This window comes from Triticum aestivum, chromosome 4D (assembly GCF_018294505.1).
Source record: "Triticum aestivum cultivar Chinese Spring chromosome 4D, IWGSC CS RefSeq v2.1, whole genome shotgun sequence".
NCBI classification, from domain to species: domain Eukaryota; kingdom Viridiplantae; phylum Streptophyta; class Magnoliopsida; order Poales; family Poaceae; genus Triticum; species Triticum aestivum.
In genome coordinates this window covers 435221988-435239450 of record NC_057805.1, presented here as the reverse complement: position 1 = coordinate 435239450, position 17463 = coordinate 435221988, and the positions used below count along the sequence as shown (strand labels likewise).

General features: G+C 43.4%; 2 protein-coding genes across 2 annotated transcripts; both read left to right on the top strand.

The window, feature by feature from the left end:
* The first annotated feature begins 11036 nt into the window (after nucleotides 1-11036).
* On the top strand, nucleotides 11037-14237 carry LOC123098417 (N-acetyltransferase 9-like protein). The gene is made up of 6 exons (XM_044520399.1): nucleotides 11037-11347; nucleotides 11460-11531; nucleotides 12592-12679; nucleotides 13289-13421; nucleotides 13511-13549; nucleotides 13704-14237. Exons 1-6 carry the CDS (start codon nucleotides 11110-11112, stop codon nucleotides 13767-13769), a joined length of 636 nt encoding a protein of 211 aa, XP_044376334.1. The 5' UTR covers nucleotides 11037-11109; the 3' UTR covers nucleotides 13770-14237.
* Nucleotides 14238-14503: 266 nt separating this feature from the next.
* LOC123098418 (chloroplastic import inner membrane translocase subunit TIM22-2) lies at nucleotides 14504-17285 on the top strand. Its single transcript, XM_044520400.1, has 5 exons — nucleotides 14504-14772; nucleotides 15225-15289; nucleotides 15384-15456; nucleotides 15542-15595; nucleotides 16819-17285. The coding sequence occupies exons 1-5, from the start codon at nucleotides 14604-14606 to the stop codon at nucleotides 17055-17057; spliced, it is 600 nt and encodes a 199-aa protein (XP_044376335.1). The 5' UTR covers nucleotides 14504-14603; the 3' UTR covers nucleotides 17058-17285.
* The last annotated feature ends 178 nt before the right edge of the window (nucleotides 17286-17463 follow it).

Here is a 17463-nt window from a genome sequence, read left to right as displayed (position 1 = left end):
GGAAGGGAAAGGAAGGAGGAAGCAAAGGGGGGGCCGGCCCCCCTCCCAATTCGGATTGGGCTTGGGGGCGCCCCCTCCTTTGCTCCCTTCTCCACTCTCCCACTAGGGCCCAATAAGGCCCATATACCTCCCGGGGGGTTCTGGCAACCTCTCGGTGCACCGGTATATGCCCGAACTCATCCGGAACCATTCCAATGTCCAAACATAGGCTTCCAATATATCGATCTTTACGTCTCGACCATTTCGAGACTCCTCGTCATGTACGTGATCATATCCGGGACTCCGAACTACCTTCGGTACATCAAAACACATAAACTCATAATACCGATCGTCACCGAACTTTAAGCGTGCGGACCCTACGGGTTCGAGAACTATGTAGACATGACCGAGACTCATCTCCGGTCAATAACCAATAGCGGAACCTGGATGCTCATATTGGTTCCTACATATTCTACGAAGATCTTTATCGGTCAAACCGCATAACAACATACTATGTTCCCTTTGTCAACGGTATGTTACTTGCCCGAGATTCGATCGTCGGTATCTCAATACCTAGTTCAATCTCATTACCGGCAAGTCTCTTTACTCGTTCTGTAATGCATCATCCCGCAACTAACTCATTAGTCACATTGCTTGCAAGGCTTATAGTGATGTGCATTACCGAGAGGGCTCAGAGATACCTCTCCGACAACCGGAGTGACAAATCCTAATCTTGATCTATGCCAACTCAACAAGTACCATCGGAGACACCTGTAGAGCACCTTTATAATCACCCAGTTACATTGTGACGTTTGGTAGCACACAAAGTGTTCCTCCGGTATTCGGGAGTTGCATAATCTCATAGTCATAGGAACATGTATAAGTCATGAAGAAAGCAATAGCAATATACTAAACGATCAAATGCTAAGCTAATGGAATGGGTCAAGTCAATCACATCATTCTCTAATGATGTGATCCCGTTAATCAAATGACAACTCATGTCTATGGTTAGGAAACATAACCATCTTTGATTCAATGAGCTAGTCAAGTAGAGGCATACTAGTGACACTCTGTTTGTCTATGTATTCACACATGTACTAAGTTTCCGGTTAATACAATTCTAACATGAATAATAAACATTTATCATGATATAAGGAAATATAAATAACAACTTTATTATTGCCTCTAGGGCATATTTCCTTCAGCCACTGCATTTTGATGCTGAATACCCCAAAGAGTTCTTCGTCAAGGACCTCGAGTACTTGCCCCGCACGGTATATCACATTCTGAGGCGTATCCTATGGCCAATCAAGGGATATTCTTCCGAAGCCAAACTTGAAGGAACCATGAAGACTCTGGTATTTTATATTGTCAATGGCGTTAGATACCCAGGATTTGTTCATCAGACAACTTGCTGCATCTGGGATTGATCTGTTTGGCCTGAAGTTTTATGCTCCATGGGTGATGCGCCTGATCAAACTCCATTCTTCTGTTGACTATCAGCCCTCAGCGTGCAACCATCTTGTCTTTCTGCCTGAGGTTGATCTGTCCATTGAAGCCATCTACCCCGAGCCTGCCAAGACGCCTCTATATCTTCATAATGTTGATCGTCAAAGCTACACGCAACCAATAGAAGGAATTCATGTCCCCAATGCTGCAACTACTACTTATCCTCTGGCTGGCAATATGCGTGTCCCACATCGTGCCAACACTGAAGCCACTGCTAGTACAATTGCCCAAAGTCCTCGGAAGCGTTCACGTGTACTCAATGACCGAGAGCTTCTTGTGGCCTTACATCAGAAAGCAGGATAAGCATCATGACTGGCTCAAGCGTCAGATGCAGAGTCTTTTGGTGGATCTCAATCGCATTCGAAACTTGGCCACCAAGAACTCATTTGTTGCCCATGAAGCCTGTCGGCGGTCCTGGAAGAATTTAACACTGCTATGTCCTAAAGATGATCTTCGCGAAGATGGCTTCACTAAGGACTTCAAGTTTGATTCCAGGCCTCCACAAAATGCAAGCTGGCGTCGCACACCGTCCATTGAAGACTCTGAATATTCATCTTCGGCTGCAACTGTTGTTGTGGGAGTCATCGATGAAGAAGCGATGCCACTTCACCGACCATGGCTGCACTGCATCTCGACACTGCGTCGGGCCCTTCTGCACCACCAAACTCCAACGTCGACCCTGCTCCATCATCTGCTCCTTCTGGGAACGAGTAGATGCTCTATGTCTTCAAACCTTTTTGGTCATTACTGACAAAAGGGGGAGAAGCATATGAGTTGATAGTCTTCAAGCAGGTCCTTATGGGTGGTTGCATTATTTTTGCCAAGTATTTACAACTCTCGTCTTTTGATACATTTGGTTCTTTGAGTTGTAACACTTAAACTCGATGGTCGTATGCTACTTTTTCTGCTACTTTGTGATGCGATGATAAATTCCGCATGAAGCCATTCTGGAGACGTCCATTTTTCATTATGCATGTCATTATCTTCATTATATCTTTATATGCATGATGAATTGTCTTCATAAGTTGAAGAGGATCTTCACAAAGTAAAACCTGCCATGTGCATTTGCATTCAAAAGCAAATTACTTATATGCACATCTTCAGGGGGAGCCTTTTTCTACATATGAATACAATCACTTAATTCTTAACTTTCACATACTTTTATCCCCGTTGAAAACTTCAACCTGTTTGTCATCAATCACCAAAAAGGGGGAGATTGTAAGTGCATCTAGTGCCACCCTAGTTGGTTTTGGAGTATTGACGACAAACTTGGTTGAGGAACTAATGTGTTTGTGAGAATTGCAGGATAACACAGGTAGTAGTCCCATACTGATTCAGTTTACCTACCAGAGATGACCCCTAAAAATGTGTGAAGACATTGAAGACAATGGTGGTCTGTGAAGATATTCACGTTGAAGATTATGACATGAGAAGAAATTCACGTGAAGACTATGGAGTGCGAAGACATAGTTGTTTCGTAGTTTCCTTTTCTTCTTTGTTGAGTCATAGGAACCACCGTACTGTTAAGTGGGGTCCAATTGAACAAAGTCAGAGTGACTGATGTGATGCTCAACCAAATCCTATGTCTTCGAGCGAAGACAATGAGAGCAAATCTTATCCAGAGCTGGATGAGTCAGCTTTACTTGTAGCCCAAGTCAAGCTGTCACGTGTGTTTGAAATCTGACCGTTGGACACGTGTCACTTCCTTAGTGACCCAGGGTCATTTCGGACATATCAGGTCGGGTTGCCTCCTGGCTATAAATAGCCCACCCCTACACCATAAATTGGTGGCTGCTCAGAGTTAGTGCACGACTTTTGTCGTTTGAGAGCAACCCACCTCCGAAGCATTTGAGAGAGAGATCCTTGCGAGGACAAAGCCCAAAACACCCAGAGCCAAAGAGTGTTAGGCATCACTGAAGTCTTTCTGTCCGCGTGATCTGAAGACTTGTTACACCTGTGAATCCTCCAGCCGGTTAGGCGTCGCGTTCTGAGCATCCAAGAGTCATTGTGGATTGCCGGTGAACGAAGTCTGTGAAGGTTTGGAAGTCTACCTTGAAGACTTACCAGAGTGATTGGGCGAGGACTAAGTGTCCTTAGCTCAAGGGGAATAAGGTGAAGACGCGGTCTTCTGAGTTAAATCTCAGCCTCCCTAACCAGACGTACAGTTGTCACAACAACTGGAACTGGTCCAACAAATCCTTGTCCTCACCAAGCAACTGGTTCTATCCTTTACTTCTCTTTACTTACAGTTTGTCTTCGTGAAGTCATTGCCTGCCTGCATGATCTGATTGTCTTCGCTGTGTGAAAACTGGTGTTGTTTGGCTTCATACTATCTTCCATCCTGATCCATACTACCTAGCTGCTAATAGTCTTCGTGCTTTCACTTCATTGCTTACTTGACTATGGCCTGTCTAGTGTAGTCTACCTTTCGCTGCATATCAATAGGTTTATTTCTACTGTTTGTCTTCAAAGCCCCCGTGTTTTGAAGACTTCCATAAAAATCGCCTATTCACCCCCCTCTAGTCGATAACTAGCACTTTCAGCTTTACACCAATATGACCTAAACGGCAGTGCCACAAACATGCTACACTATCATTATCAACTTTGCATCTTTTGGCATCAATATTATGAATATGTGTATCACCACGATCGAGATTCAACAAAAATAGACCACTCTTCAAGGGTGCATGACCATAAAATATATTATTCATATAAATAGAACAACCATTATTCTCTGATTTAAACGAATAACCGTCTCGCATCAAACAAGATCCAGATATAATGTTCATGTTTAACGCTGGCACCAAATAACAATTATTCATGTCTAAAACTAATCCCGAAGGTAGATGTAGAGGTAGCATGCTGACGGCGATCACATCGACCTTGGAACCATTCCCGACGCGCATCGTCACCTCGTCCTTAGCCAATCTTCGTTTAATCCGTAGCCCCTGTTTCGAGTTACAAATATGAGCAACTGAACCGGTATCAAATACCCAGGCACTACTACGAGCATTAGTAAGGTACACATGAATAACATGTAAATCAAATATACATTTGTTCACTTTGCCATCCTTCTTATCCGCCAAATACTTGGGGCAGTTCCGCTTCTAGTGACAAATCCCTTTGCAGTAGAAGCACTCAGTTTCAGGCTTAGGTCCATACTTGGGCTTCTTCCCGGGAGTGGCAACTTGCTTGCCATTCTTCTTGAAGTTCCCCTTCTTTCCTTTGCCCTTTTTCTTGAAACTAGTGGTCTTGTTAACCATCAACACTTGATGCTCCTTCCTGATTTCTACCTCCGCAGCTTTGAGCATTGCGAAGAGCACGGGAATAGTCTTTTCCATCCCTTGCATATTATAGTTCATCACGAAGCCCTTTATAACTTGGTTGCAGTGATTGAAGAACTCTGTCAATAACACTATCATCCGGAAGATTAACTCCCACCTGAGTCAAGTGGTTATGGTACCCAGACATTCTGGGTATGTGTTCACTGACAGAACTCTTCTCCTCCATCTTGCAGCTATAGAACTTGTTGGAGACTTCATATCTCTCAACTCGGGCATTTGCTTGAAATATTAACTTCAATTCCTGGAACATCTCATATGCTCCATGACGTTCAAAACGTCTTTGAAGTCCCGATTCTAAGCCATAAAGCATGGCACACTGAACTATCAAGTAGTCATCAGATCGAGCTTGCCAGACGTTCATAACATCAACATCTGCTCCTGCAGCAGGCCTTTCACCTAGCGGTGCATCAAGGACATAATTCTTCTGTGCAGCAATGAGGATAATCCTCAAGTTACAGACCCAGTCCGTGTAGTTGCTGCCATCATCTTTCAACTTAGCTTTCTCTAGGAACGCATTAAAATTCAAAGGAACGGTAGCACGGGCCATTGATCTACAACATAGATATGCAAAAACTATCAGGACTAAGTTCATGATAAATTAAAGTTCAATTAATCATATTACTTAAGAACTCCCACTTAGATAGACATCCCTCTAGTCATCTAAATGATCACGTGATCCAAATCAACTAAACCATGTCCGATCATCACGTGAGATGGAGTAGTTTTCAATGGTGAACATCTCTATGTTGATCATATCTACTATATGATTCACGTTCGACCTTTCGGTCTCAGTGTTCCGAGGCCATATCTGCATATGCTAGGCTCGTCAAGTTTAATCCGAGTATTCCGCACGTGCAAAACTGTCTTGCACCCGTTGTATGTGAACGTAGAGCTTATCACACCCGATCATCACGTGGTGTCTCGGCACAACGAACTGTCGCAACGGTGCATACTCAGGGAGAACACTTATACCTTGAAATTTAGTGAGGGATCATCTTATAATGCTACCACCGTACTAAGCAAAATAAGATGCACAAAAAGATAAACATCACATGTAATCAAAATATGTGACATGATATGGCTATCATCATCTTGTGCCTTTGATCTCCATCTCCAAAGCAACATCATGATCTCCATCGTCACCGGCTTGACACCTTGATCTCCATCGTAGCGTCGTGGTCGTCTCGCCAACTATTGCTTCTACAACTATCGCTAACGCATAGTGATAAAGTAAAGCAATTACATGGCGTGTGCATCTCATACAATAAAGCGACAAAACCATAAGGCTCCTGCTAGTTGCCGATAACTTTTACAAAACATGATCATCTCATACAACAACGTATATCACATCATGTCTTGACCATATCACATCACAACAAGCCTTGCAAAAACAAGTTAGACGTCCTCTTCTTTGTTGTTGCAAGTTTTACGTGGCTGCTATGGGCTTCTAGTAAGAACCGTTCTTACCTACGCATCAAAACCACAACGATTTTTCGTCAAGTGTGTTGTTTTAACCTTCAACAAGGACCGACCGTAGTCAAATTTGATTCAACTAAAGTTGGAGAAACAGACACCCGCCATCCACCTTTATGCAAAACAAGTTGCATGTCTGTCGGTGGAACTGGTCTCATGAACGCGGTCATGTAAGGTTGGTCCGGGCCTCTTCATCCAACAATACCACCGAATCAAAATAAGAAGTTGGTGGTAAGCAGTATGACTATTATCACCCACAACTTTTTGTGTTCTACTTGTGCATATCATCTACACATAGACCTGGCTCGGATGCCACTATTGGGAACGTAGCATGCAATTTCAAAAAAAATCCTACGATCACGCAAGATATATCTAGGAGATGCATAGCAATGAGAGGGGGAGAGTGCGCCCACATACCCTCGTAGAACGAAAGTGGAAGCGTTAGTATAACGCAGTTGATGTAGTCAAACGTCTTCACGATCCAACCGATCTAGTACCAAACGTACGACACCTCTGAGTTCAGTACACGTTCAGCTCGATGACGTCCCTCGAACTCTTGATCCAGCAGAGGGTCGAGGGAGAGTTTCGTCAGCACGACGGTGTGGTGACGGTGATGGTGATGTGATCTGCGCAGAGCTTCGCCGAAGCACTGCGACACTATGACCGGAGGAGTAAACTGTGGAGGGGGGCACCGCACACGGCTAAGAGAATAATGGTTGTCCCTTGGGGTGACCCCTTGCCCCCGTATATAAAGGAGGAGGGGAGGAGGTGGACGGCCTAGAGGGGCGCGCCATGGGGGGAGTCCTACTAGGACTCCTAGTCCTAGTAGGATTTCCCCTTCCTTTTCCGGAGTGGGAAAGGGGGAAAGGGAGAGGGAGTAGGAGAGGGAAAGGGGGGCGCCGCCCCCTCCCCTAGTCCAATTCGGACTCCCATGGGGGGGGGCGCAGCCACCCCTTGTGGGCTATCCCCTCTCTCCCTTATGGCCCATGAGGCCCAATATCTCTCCTGGGGGGTTCCGGTAACCTCCCAGTACTCCGAAAAATACCCGAAACCATCCGTAACGATTCCGGTGTCCGAATATCATCGTCCAATATATCAATCTTTACCTCTCAAACATTTAGAGACTCCTCGTCATGTCCGTGAGTTCATCCGGGACTTTGAACAAACTTCGGTCACCAAAACACATAACTCATAATACAAATCGTCATCGAACGTTAAGCGTGCGGACCCTACGGGTTCAAGAACTATGTAGACATGACCGAGACAGCTCTCCGGTCAATAACCAATAGCGGAACCTGGATGCTCATATTGGCTCCCACATATTCTACGAAGATCTTTATCGGTCGAACCGTTATGACAACATACGTTATTCCCTTTGTCATCGGTATGTTACTTGCCCGAGATTCGATCGTCGGTATCCACATACCTAGTTCAATCTCGTTACCAGCAAGTCTCTTTACTCGTTCCGTAATGCATCATCCCGTAACTAACTCATTAGTCACATTGCTTGCAAGGCTTATTATGATGTGCACTACCGAGAGGGCCCAGAGATACCTCTCCGATACTCGGAGTGACAAATCCTTATCTCGATCTATGCCAACCCAACAAAACACCTTCGGAGATACCTATAGAGCATCTTTATAATCACCCTTTTATGTTTGTGAAGTTTGATAGCACACAAGGTATTCCTCCGGTATTCAGGAGTTGCATAATCTCATAGTCAGAGAAATATGTATAAGTCATGAAGAAAGCAATAGCAATAAAACTTATCGATCATTATGCTAAGCTAGCGGATGGGTCTTGTCCATCACATCATTCTCCTAATGATGTGATCTCGTTCATCAAATGACAACACATGTCTATGGTCAGGAAACTTAACCATCTTTAATTAATGAGCTAGTCTAGTAGAGGCATACTAAGGGACACTTTGTTTTGTCTATGTATTCACACATGTATCAAGTTTCCGGTTAATACAATTCTAGCATGAATAATAGATATTTATCATGACACAAGAAAATATAAATAACAACTTTATTATTGCCTCTAGGGCATATTTCCTTCACAAGGTTCCCCGCGTCTACCCCCCAGACGCCAGGGTTCCTGGCGTCTGGCCCCTGGCCTCCGCAAAACTTCCTTTTGCACTTTCGAAAACCCTCGTGGGCTTTACCCCTTGGCCCAAATAAAGTGTTCTCGTGCCCAAACATTTCGGGAAACATCCGAAACCCCTTACGGTGAATTCCGGAACCTTTTCGGAGATCAAACACTATTATCATATATTAATCTTTACATCCGGACTAATCAGGAGCTCCTCGTCATGTCCGTGATCTCATCCGGAACACCGAACAACATTAGGTCACCAACATACATAACTTATATAATACTATATCGTCAACGAACGTTAAGCGTGCGGACCCTACGGGTTCGAGAACTATGTAGACATGACCGAGACACCTCTCTGGTCAATAACCAATAGCGGAACCTGGATGCCCATATTGGCTCCTACATATTCTACGAAGATCTTTATCGGTCGAACCTTATGACAACATACGTAATTCCCTTTATCCACCGGTATGTTACTTGCCCGAGATTCGATCGTCGGTATCTCTATACCTAGTTCAATCTCGTTACCGGCAAGTCTCTTTTACTCGTTCCGTAATACATCACCTAGTGACCAACTCCTTAGTCATTTGCTTGCAAGCTTATGATGTGTATTGCCGAGAGGGCCCAGAGATACCTCTCCGATACTCGGAGTGACAAATCCTAATCTCGATCTATGCCAACCCAACAAACACCTTTGGAGATACCTGTAGAGCATCTTTATGATCACCCAATTACATTGCGACGTTTGATAGCACACAAGGTATTCCTCTGGTATCCGGGAGTTGCATAATCTCATAGTCGAAGAAATATGTATTTGACATGAAGAAAGCAATAGCAATAAACTGAATGATCGTTATGCTAAGCTAATAGATGGGTCTTGTCCATCACATCATTCTCCTAATGATGTGATCCTGTTATCAAATGACAACTCATGTCTATGGTTAGGAAACCTTAACTATCTTTGATCAACGAGCTAGTCTAGTAGAGGCTCACTAGGGACTCGGTATTTGTTTATGTATTCACACATGTATTTAAGTTTTCGATCAATACAATTCTAGCATGAATAATAAACCTTTATCATGATTAAGGAAATATAAAATAACAACTTTATTATTGCCTCTAGGGCATATTTCCTTCACAACATCTATATGAAATAGGGTGGCTTCTGTTGTAAGCGTTGATTGACTAAAACTCGAATGTTTAGAATACCAACACAAAACCATGTCATTTTTGTACCTTTAATACTTCTTTGTGGCCAGATTAGATGAAATGTTTAGGCTTACCTTTGATTTCATATCCGGCAGCTTGCCAGGATTCTGCTTGTGCTAATGTCGACGCTCTGCCCAATCCGCTACAACTATGGTTGGCGATGTCAACATATATGAAATAGATTGGCTTCTGGTGTAAGCGGAGATTGACTAAAACTCGAATGTTCAGAATACCAACAAAAAATAAGTCATGTTTCTACCTTTAATTCTTCTCCGTGGTCAGTTAGATGAGATGAAATGTTTAAGCTTACCTTTCATTTCATATCCAGCAGCTTGTCAGGTCCTCGTCCCATACCTTCATTTTGTCTCATGTGTGTTGAACATTGTCTTCCTCGGTTCCAGCTTCACTGATGTAGGTAGGGCTGGGCGAGAAAGGGTCCCCTCTTGCCTATTAGTAAGCGGGCCAACGCACTAGAACACCCTTGTTGATGATTCTTTACTACGACTGCATCCAGCTGCTTGTGCTAGTGCTAATGCTTTGCCCAATATGTTGTAGCCATGGTAGACGATGTCAAATAGGTTGTAGAAAACAAAGTGAATCGCCTAAATTCATTTTTTTATGAGAAGTAAAAAAGCAAGTATAGTTTATTTTGAAGAGAACACATAGAACCAAGGACTATATCATGGAGGGGCTCCTGCCTAAGCCTTCGTGAATCCTCCACTCTCCTACAAGGCACTCTGAATTGTTTGATCCAAATGTAGATTTTTGCAAGTTCTAGTAGACAGAAACAAGAGAGTATTTCTTGCCACCCGACCCAAGAACCTTAACGAATTGAAATTTGTGTGTCTCCTAAGCAGAAGAGTTTATCCATAGAGACTCAGATACTTCTTGACTTCACCTCTTTCTTAATTGTCATTTTATGCGTGACCTCACAACTAGCAAGTCAGGACTATCGACGTTCACATCATTAGCAGCTCACTATAGTTCTGGACAACGTCGCAAATAAAAAGGCTTCCCAGCATCCCAGTTCATTTTGCACTAGTCACTTGCTCTGCACATGTCCAGACACAATGACTGACTTTTGACTGTTGTTCGCTAGCTATATGTATGTAGGGTTCTTCCTTCCTGGTTACAAATAGACTAGTCATGCCTATATTTATACCCCCGACTCATCTGAGTTTTCTCGATCACCCCTTCCCCATGTCCAATTGTCAATACGCATGCTGTTTAGTCATTCAGTCCCTATGCTTGCTAACGAATCAGAGACCCATCTGATCTGCGTGACGCCATGAAGTTTCCACTGCTTCAGTTCCGAATTTCTCCTTGTACGTTTACAGAACAGAGTACGTTTTCCCTGCCTGGTGGCGTACTCAGTGATGAGTCACTGAGGGCAAAGCAGTTTGACACGGTGACCCGCTGTTCCGTGGACCGTGGGGCAAAAGTTTTCTTTTCCCCTTAGAAAACCGTGGGCCGAAATTGAAACCCTGCGGCTGCAATGGAGGCGGCGGCGGCGGCTGCTGCGGCCGTGGGCGGGGAGGACGACGGGCGGGGTCGGAAGGGAAGCTGGTACGCGGTGGGGGAGCGTGCGGTGCTGGTGCCGTACCTGCGGGAGCACGTCCCGCGGTACCACGAGTGGATGCAGGACCCGGCGCTGCTGGAGGCCACCGCGTCGGAGCCGCTCTCCCTCGCCCAGGAGTTCGAGGTCCACCGCTCCTGGACCCTCGACCCTCTCAGTTCGGCTCCTGCCCCCTCGCTGCTTCCCCCGATCTCCTCCCTCTAGTTTGCCTCGATTTGGTGGTGAGCTGACATGCTGTGACTGATTCAGTGACATTTGTTTCGTTGCAGAACATACTTTCATAGTGCTGGATAAGGAGTTGATCGAGGGAGACTTCGTGGTCGGGAACCCTCACACGGAAGGTTTGCTACTCTCTTCTGCACGTTGCTTTTAGTAAATGTTTTAACTTGCTTAGTTCAGTCCATGATCATGAATCGGGAATCAGAGTTTACATGGATCTGGTACGATTCTGGTTGCAATTTTGCATACATGTTTCGAGGAGGATGTTGTGGCTTCTGGTGTAAGCGTAGATTGACTGATGCTTGAATATTTAGAATACCAACACAAAACCATGCCATTTCTGCACCTTTAGTTCTTCTCTGTAGTAAGATGAGATGGAATGTGTAGGCCATTACGGAATGCGTTTCCTCAAAAGAGGAACGGTTTGGGAAAATGAAATTTAATGTTCGAGCAATCAAATGGGCCAACAGTAGCGTGTTAGAGTTATGCAACGGTGTTGGGAGGAGGAGGCCTCAGCTGTCAAGCGGGGTGGAGAGTACCCAGATCTTCCAGTTGGAACATGGATAAGGGAAGGAGGAATGCCTGTTCAGTCCTTCAATTATATGCCAGAGTTGCTAGAACATAGAGATGAAAGATAATACACATTTGACAGGTAGAAAACAATACATGATCATCGAACTGTGTATTTGATGTCAGTTAGTTATATATAAACTTTATATCTCTAGTTGACACAGAAAGCAACTCAAATGAATTTACAGAAGTTTCACTACCAGTATTTATAGGGTGCAAATGTAGTTTTCAAGTTAAAATTTGAATTCACATCTCTACTATAGTGTTTTAGGATCCTGATGTTGATTTAGTGATCTAACTCTAGATCATTGTTGTATGCGTACAACAGTTAAGACAGGACTGTTCTCTTCCTCTAGCTTTTGTAGCTCACTTGCCCTGTCCTTCAGCCTTCATTACTAGTATATGTTCATAACGTCAGAATTCCGACCAATGTACAAGAATCTCCTAGGAATAGATTGGTTTAGTGCAAACAAGGTTCCTCCTCCTCCAGACAATCCAGTGCTGCCCTATTGAAACATCTATGTATGACTGATTAATTAATTTTTTGTTGATTTCATATTCAGCAGCTTGACAGGTCCTGCTAGTGCTAATGCTCTTCCTAATCCGTTGCAGCTATGATTGGCGATGTCAACATCTATATGAATGACCCTGATGATTTGGAACTTGCAGAGATAGAGATTATGATAGCTGAACAAAAGAGGTACCATCTTTTTAGTATTGGTTTAGTACCTCTTCTCATCACCTTAGATATATGTTCTATATTTCATTATTTTTGACTCATGGGAAATTACATGCATGTTCTGTCCATTCTGACAGCCAGTAGACTTTGATAGTCCAATTTGGGCATCACATTGAATTCTGTATGTCCTAAGTATTTGTTTTAGCTTAAACTGGTAACAATTGCGACCACTCAACTTATTATCCATTGAATTATCAGTAGTGTGATACACTGATACTTTTTCACCAACTGCACTCATAGGAAATTTCATCAATATGGTACTATTTAATAATTCTCTAGAATTATGTTTTCTCTCGGTCCGTTTTGTTTACCTGCGAATCTTTAACCTCTGTATTGCCCAAACACTGATGATCATGAAAGCCCTTGACATGATACCAGTGTTTGTTATAAAGTAATTAAATTGTTAACGAATACAACATAATTCGCAGTTGCTTTACCTCTACCATTATTACTGCAGTACTTATCCATAATATAGAGTTTAGCAGATTGTTTTGAAATGAGATTGTAATGGACTGATGGTGTTTAGTTATGTTACTCATGGTTCCATACTTCCGTTGCTTCATGTTGCAGCCGTGGAAAGGGACTAGGTCAAGAAGTGACCTTAATGATGATGTCGTTTGCAGTAGAGAAATACGGAATTCACACTTTCAGAGCAAAAATTAGTGACTCAAATACTGCATCGTTAAAGCTCTTCAGGAAATTGGTGAGCAGATAAACCCACCGTTCTCCCCCCCTTTCCTCGCTTGTTTCTGATTACTGATCATAATTGTATGTTCTGTGGTCTGCACTCAGGGCTTCAAGGATGCTTCCCATAGTGCAGTTTTTAAGGAGGTATGGATTTTTGCAAATACTATCTTAGCATACTATAGATTTTTCACTAAAAATGTTTCACACGTATAAAAACATATTAGCCTATTGCAACGGCAGTAGTCAATACTTACTGCTCCATCTTTCCTTGATCGGGCTCATTATCTCTATCTCTCAGGTGACACTGGAGGCGCCTGCAGCTGAACTCCCATTAAGCTCCCCTTTGACCATAGGAAGTTGGTGACATCTGTGATTATATGCCCCAAGATGTGTTGCAGTAGACATGCAATCAGTGGCTGGTCTTCACCAACTGATAGAAGCTAATTGTGTGCGCTATTTGGCATACTTAATGTAATGAGTACTGCCTTCATCTGCCAACAACTGCTTGGGCCGATTGCGCACAGAGATATATAGCAATAATATGAAGAACCCTGTGTTGGATTGCTGAGCAGTTGAGGTGGCGCCTGATGTTTTGAGACGAAACATTGCAAGTTCGGTACAAATTGCCATTGGGGCAAATGGAACAGGTCGCGGTAATTTGCAGGAACTGTAGATGGTATATGCATCGTCAATGACACGACACGGGACACTTTGTTTGAAGCATTTCACGGTGCTCGTCTTTTGCGTTTGCGGAGTTCAGATAGCCTTATGGGTGAATTCTTTTTGTTTTTGTTGAACGTGCATGATTGAATGTACTAAACGATTTGTATAAGCGAATGTGGCAAAAAAGTTTCAAAGTTCAAGTACAAAATATTGAAAGAGAGTTAAAAAAAAAGAGTTTCACAATTTACCCTAGAATTAAAAAAAAAAGTCGGAAGAACTGTTTAAAGGGCACCTCTGCAACGGACGATTTGTGCAAGTGGACGATTTCTATGTCCTGCGCTACGATTGGGCTTGTTTAATATTGCTGTTCGATTGGGCTTGTAAAGCCGGCCGGCCGGCCGGCCTACCCAACCTTGGAGGGACTGGCAGCGGGACCCGCTCACCAGAGAGAGGCTGGAGTCCCGTCCTATACTCCAACCCTGGGCCTGGGCGAACGAAACAGGAAACGATAACGAAACTCGCAGAGAGGGCGGACATGGCGGCGAGGAGCGAGAACGAGTCGGACGGCGACGTGGGCACCAACCCCGCCGAGGGGGGCTCGTCCCTGTCCCTGCCGCCTCTAGCTGCCGGTCCAGCCGTGTGCGTCCTCCGGTCCGCCGGGGACTTCGCCGGCGGCGCCTTCGTCGGATCTATCTTTGGATATGGTAATATCCTCCGTCCCCGTCCCCCCTCCCCACCTTATCCTTTTCCGGATTACTCTGCTCTGCGGTGATGCTTTCTTTGATTCTGTCGTGGGTACTTTCGTGAATTTCTATTATCGGTGTTCAGTTCTTCTTAAATAGTGAAAAAAAGTTCTTATTAGAAACTTGATTATACGGAATTTGGTAGGTTTTACACCCAGTTCTAGCTAGCCTAAGAGTATAAGATTGTCCACATTTGATACAATTCCTGTATTCATTTAATCTTCAATTCCTTGTATTCATTTAATCTCCAATAGTCCAATTCCTTGTATTCATTAAATCTTGATTTTGATCCTTATTGTGTTAGCATAACGGAAGCACTACTGGTATACATGTTGTCACTAACAACACCTGTGACACCCGGTTTAACTTCCTCACACAAAATCCTTATACTGCATATCGGATTCTGTTTTCAGGACAAGGTTTGCTATCTAAGAAGGGTTTGAAGGGCTCACTCGGCAATGCAGGGTCTTCTGCCAAAGTTAGTGTTCACCTCTGTGTGCATATTCTTAACTAGGAAATTGCCCTGTCATTTTCATAAAAAGCTTGCTCATGGTATAAACTTCTTGGACCAGAGTTTTGCAGTTCTTTCTGGCGTCCAGAGTTTGGTTTTGTGCTTGTTGAGGAAGCTGCGTGGGAAAGATGATAGTATGTGTATCTGTTCAGTGGTCAGCTTTTTATTAACACCTTGGGAGTTGGATACATAGTATGAACTAACATGTTCCTTTTGCAGTCATCAATTCCGGCATTGCTGGTTGTTGCACAGGTCTTGCTTTGAGTTTTCCAGGTACATTCACATTGAACCAACAACACGTTCACAGTTTACTTACTATTGTGCTTGACATTGTTTAGAATAGTATGAAGAAGTTGTGATGTGATATTCTGTGGTACTGCATAATGTTGTGAAATAATTGGTAGTAATTGCAAGCAAATTTTGGCTTTGTCTTCAATTTCCGGTCACCAAGTTACTTTGTATTGTTATTTATTTTTTAGGGGACACTCTGTATTGTTATCCTTGTTGCTGGAATACCTAAAAAAGAGATTATCTAAAAATGTCATTTCTGTCAATACGAACTGGTAAGCTCCTATGCATGGATTCTGGGATGGCCCTTTGTAATCAACACTTTGAACATGTTATAATTAGGTTAGTAGTTTATTATCCGACTGTGTTAATTTATCCATTGAGTGATGAAGTTTAATTTCAGCTGTGCATCCAGTTCATGCTATATATTGTTATCATACTTATTTAGATAATCCGAGTACGAACGTACACTGAAGTTTGTCTAGAAATACAAGACTGAATTACTGATTATCATTTTAGAATTTCAAGTAAATTAATTTACAAGAAGCCCCATATCACTTGTAAGAAATTTACTAAACTCAGGAGCCTTATTCTTTGCATGATAAAAAGAAGCACCATCTATAATTTTAACAGTAAAAGGCGCTCACCGCCTGTCTCGCTTGTTAATGGAGTCCTGCAGCCACTGGGCAAGAATGCAAAGAGTTCATTTAACTGACCAAGCCCTTGAATTTTTTCGAGATGCTGTTAAGGACTTCACATCTTGCAGTCCAATTAAACTGGACTGCGCATGTGTTTAATCAGGGTAATTTAGTGGTGGTAATATAGTTAAGTTGGTGATGTGCTAAACACCATCTTATGCATTACGCATACCTACTCTGTTCACACTGCATCTCTCTGTTGCTTTACTGGCACATGTGCTTCTGAGTCATGGGCCTCATGACAGTCATGACATTTCAACAAGTGTAGTATTCAAGTGTCTTAAGGAACTCTAGGCGGCAGTCGTCAGTTGTTCTAACGAAAGAGGAAGTTTGCACTGAAAAAGGATATTTCAAGCATGATTTTGTTTAGTCAAGATCATATCTGCATTTGCTACCCAAGGCTACTACCTTTAATCGGCTATGATTATTAATATCAACCACTATCATTTTGTTAAATTGTTGAGGCTTTGGTGGCATGGTTTTCTTACACGCTTGTTTGTCTGAATCCAGGTACACCACAAGCGCTGCTTCAGAACTGCGCCACCTTCGCAGCATTCTCATGCATCATGGAGGGGCTCAACAAGCAGCAGACCGCGATGGCGCACACCCTCACTGGGAACGCCTTGACCTTTGCACACGACAATGGCGCGGGCGTCCTCCCCCCCTTCACTCTCCCCCCAATCCTCGATGCTTCCGATGCTTTCGCCTCATGCTGCCAGGCCTTGGTCGCCAAGCCTAAGAAGCACTAGACAGCAGCATTAGGAGGGAGAGAGTGAGATATGCTCAGGAAACCTAGCTAGCTCCTAGCGTTATGTAAATTTTGCTTTTGGATAATGTCGAAAATCTAGATTGTTTGCTTTTTCAGCCGGGTGTTTTTTGTCGCCGCGTTTCGTGGCGTGGGCTTGCTTTGTTGATGATATGTCAAGGATAGATTTTGTTTACCGGGAAGATAAGATGTCGTGGAAAATTTTGCTTGATGGCTGTATCTGCTTTGTTAAAATGGTTGAAGCGTTGCTACTCTCCAACAGTGAGAGCCGCGTGGTATTTATTCATAAGAGATGGTGACCGTTTACAGGATGCGTATGTTCATAGGAAGCGTACGACTTAACTAAGACTATAAATTTTCATCTAGCATCCCATGTATTAAAAGAGAGA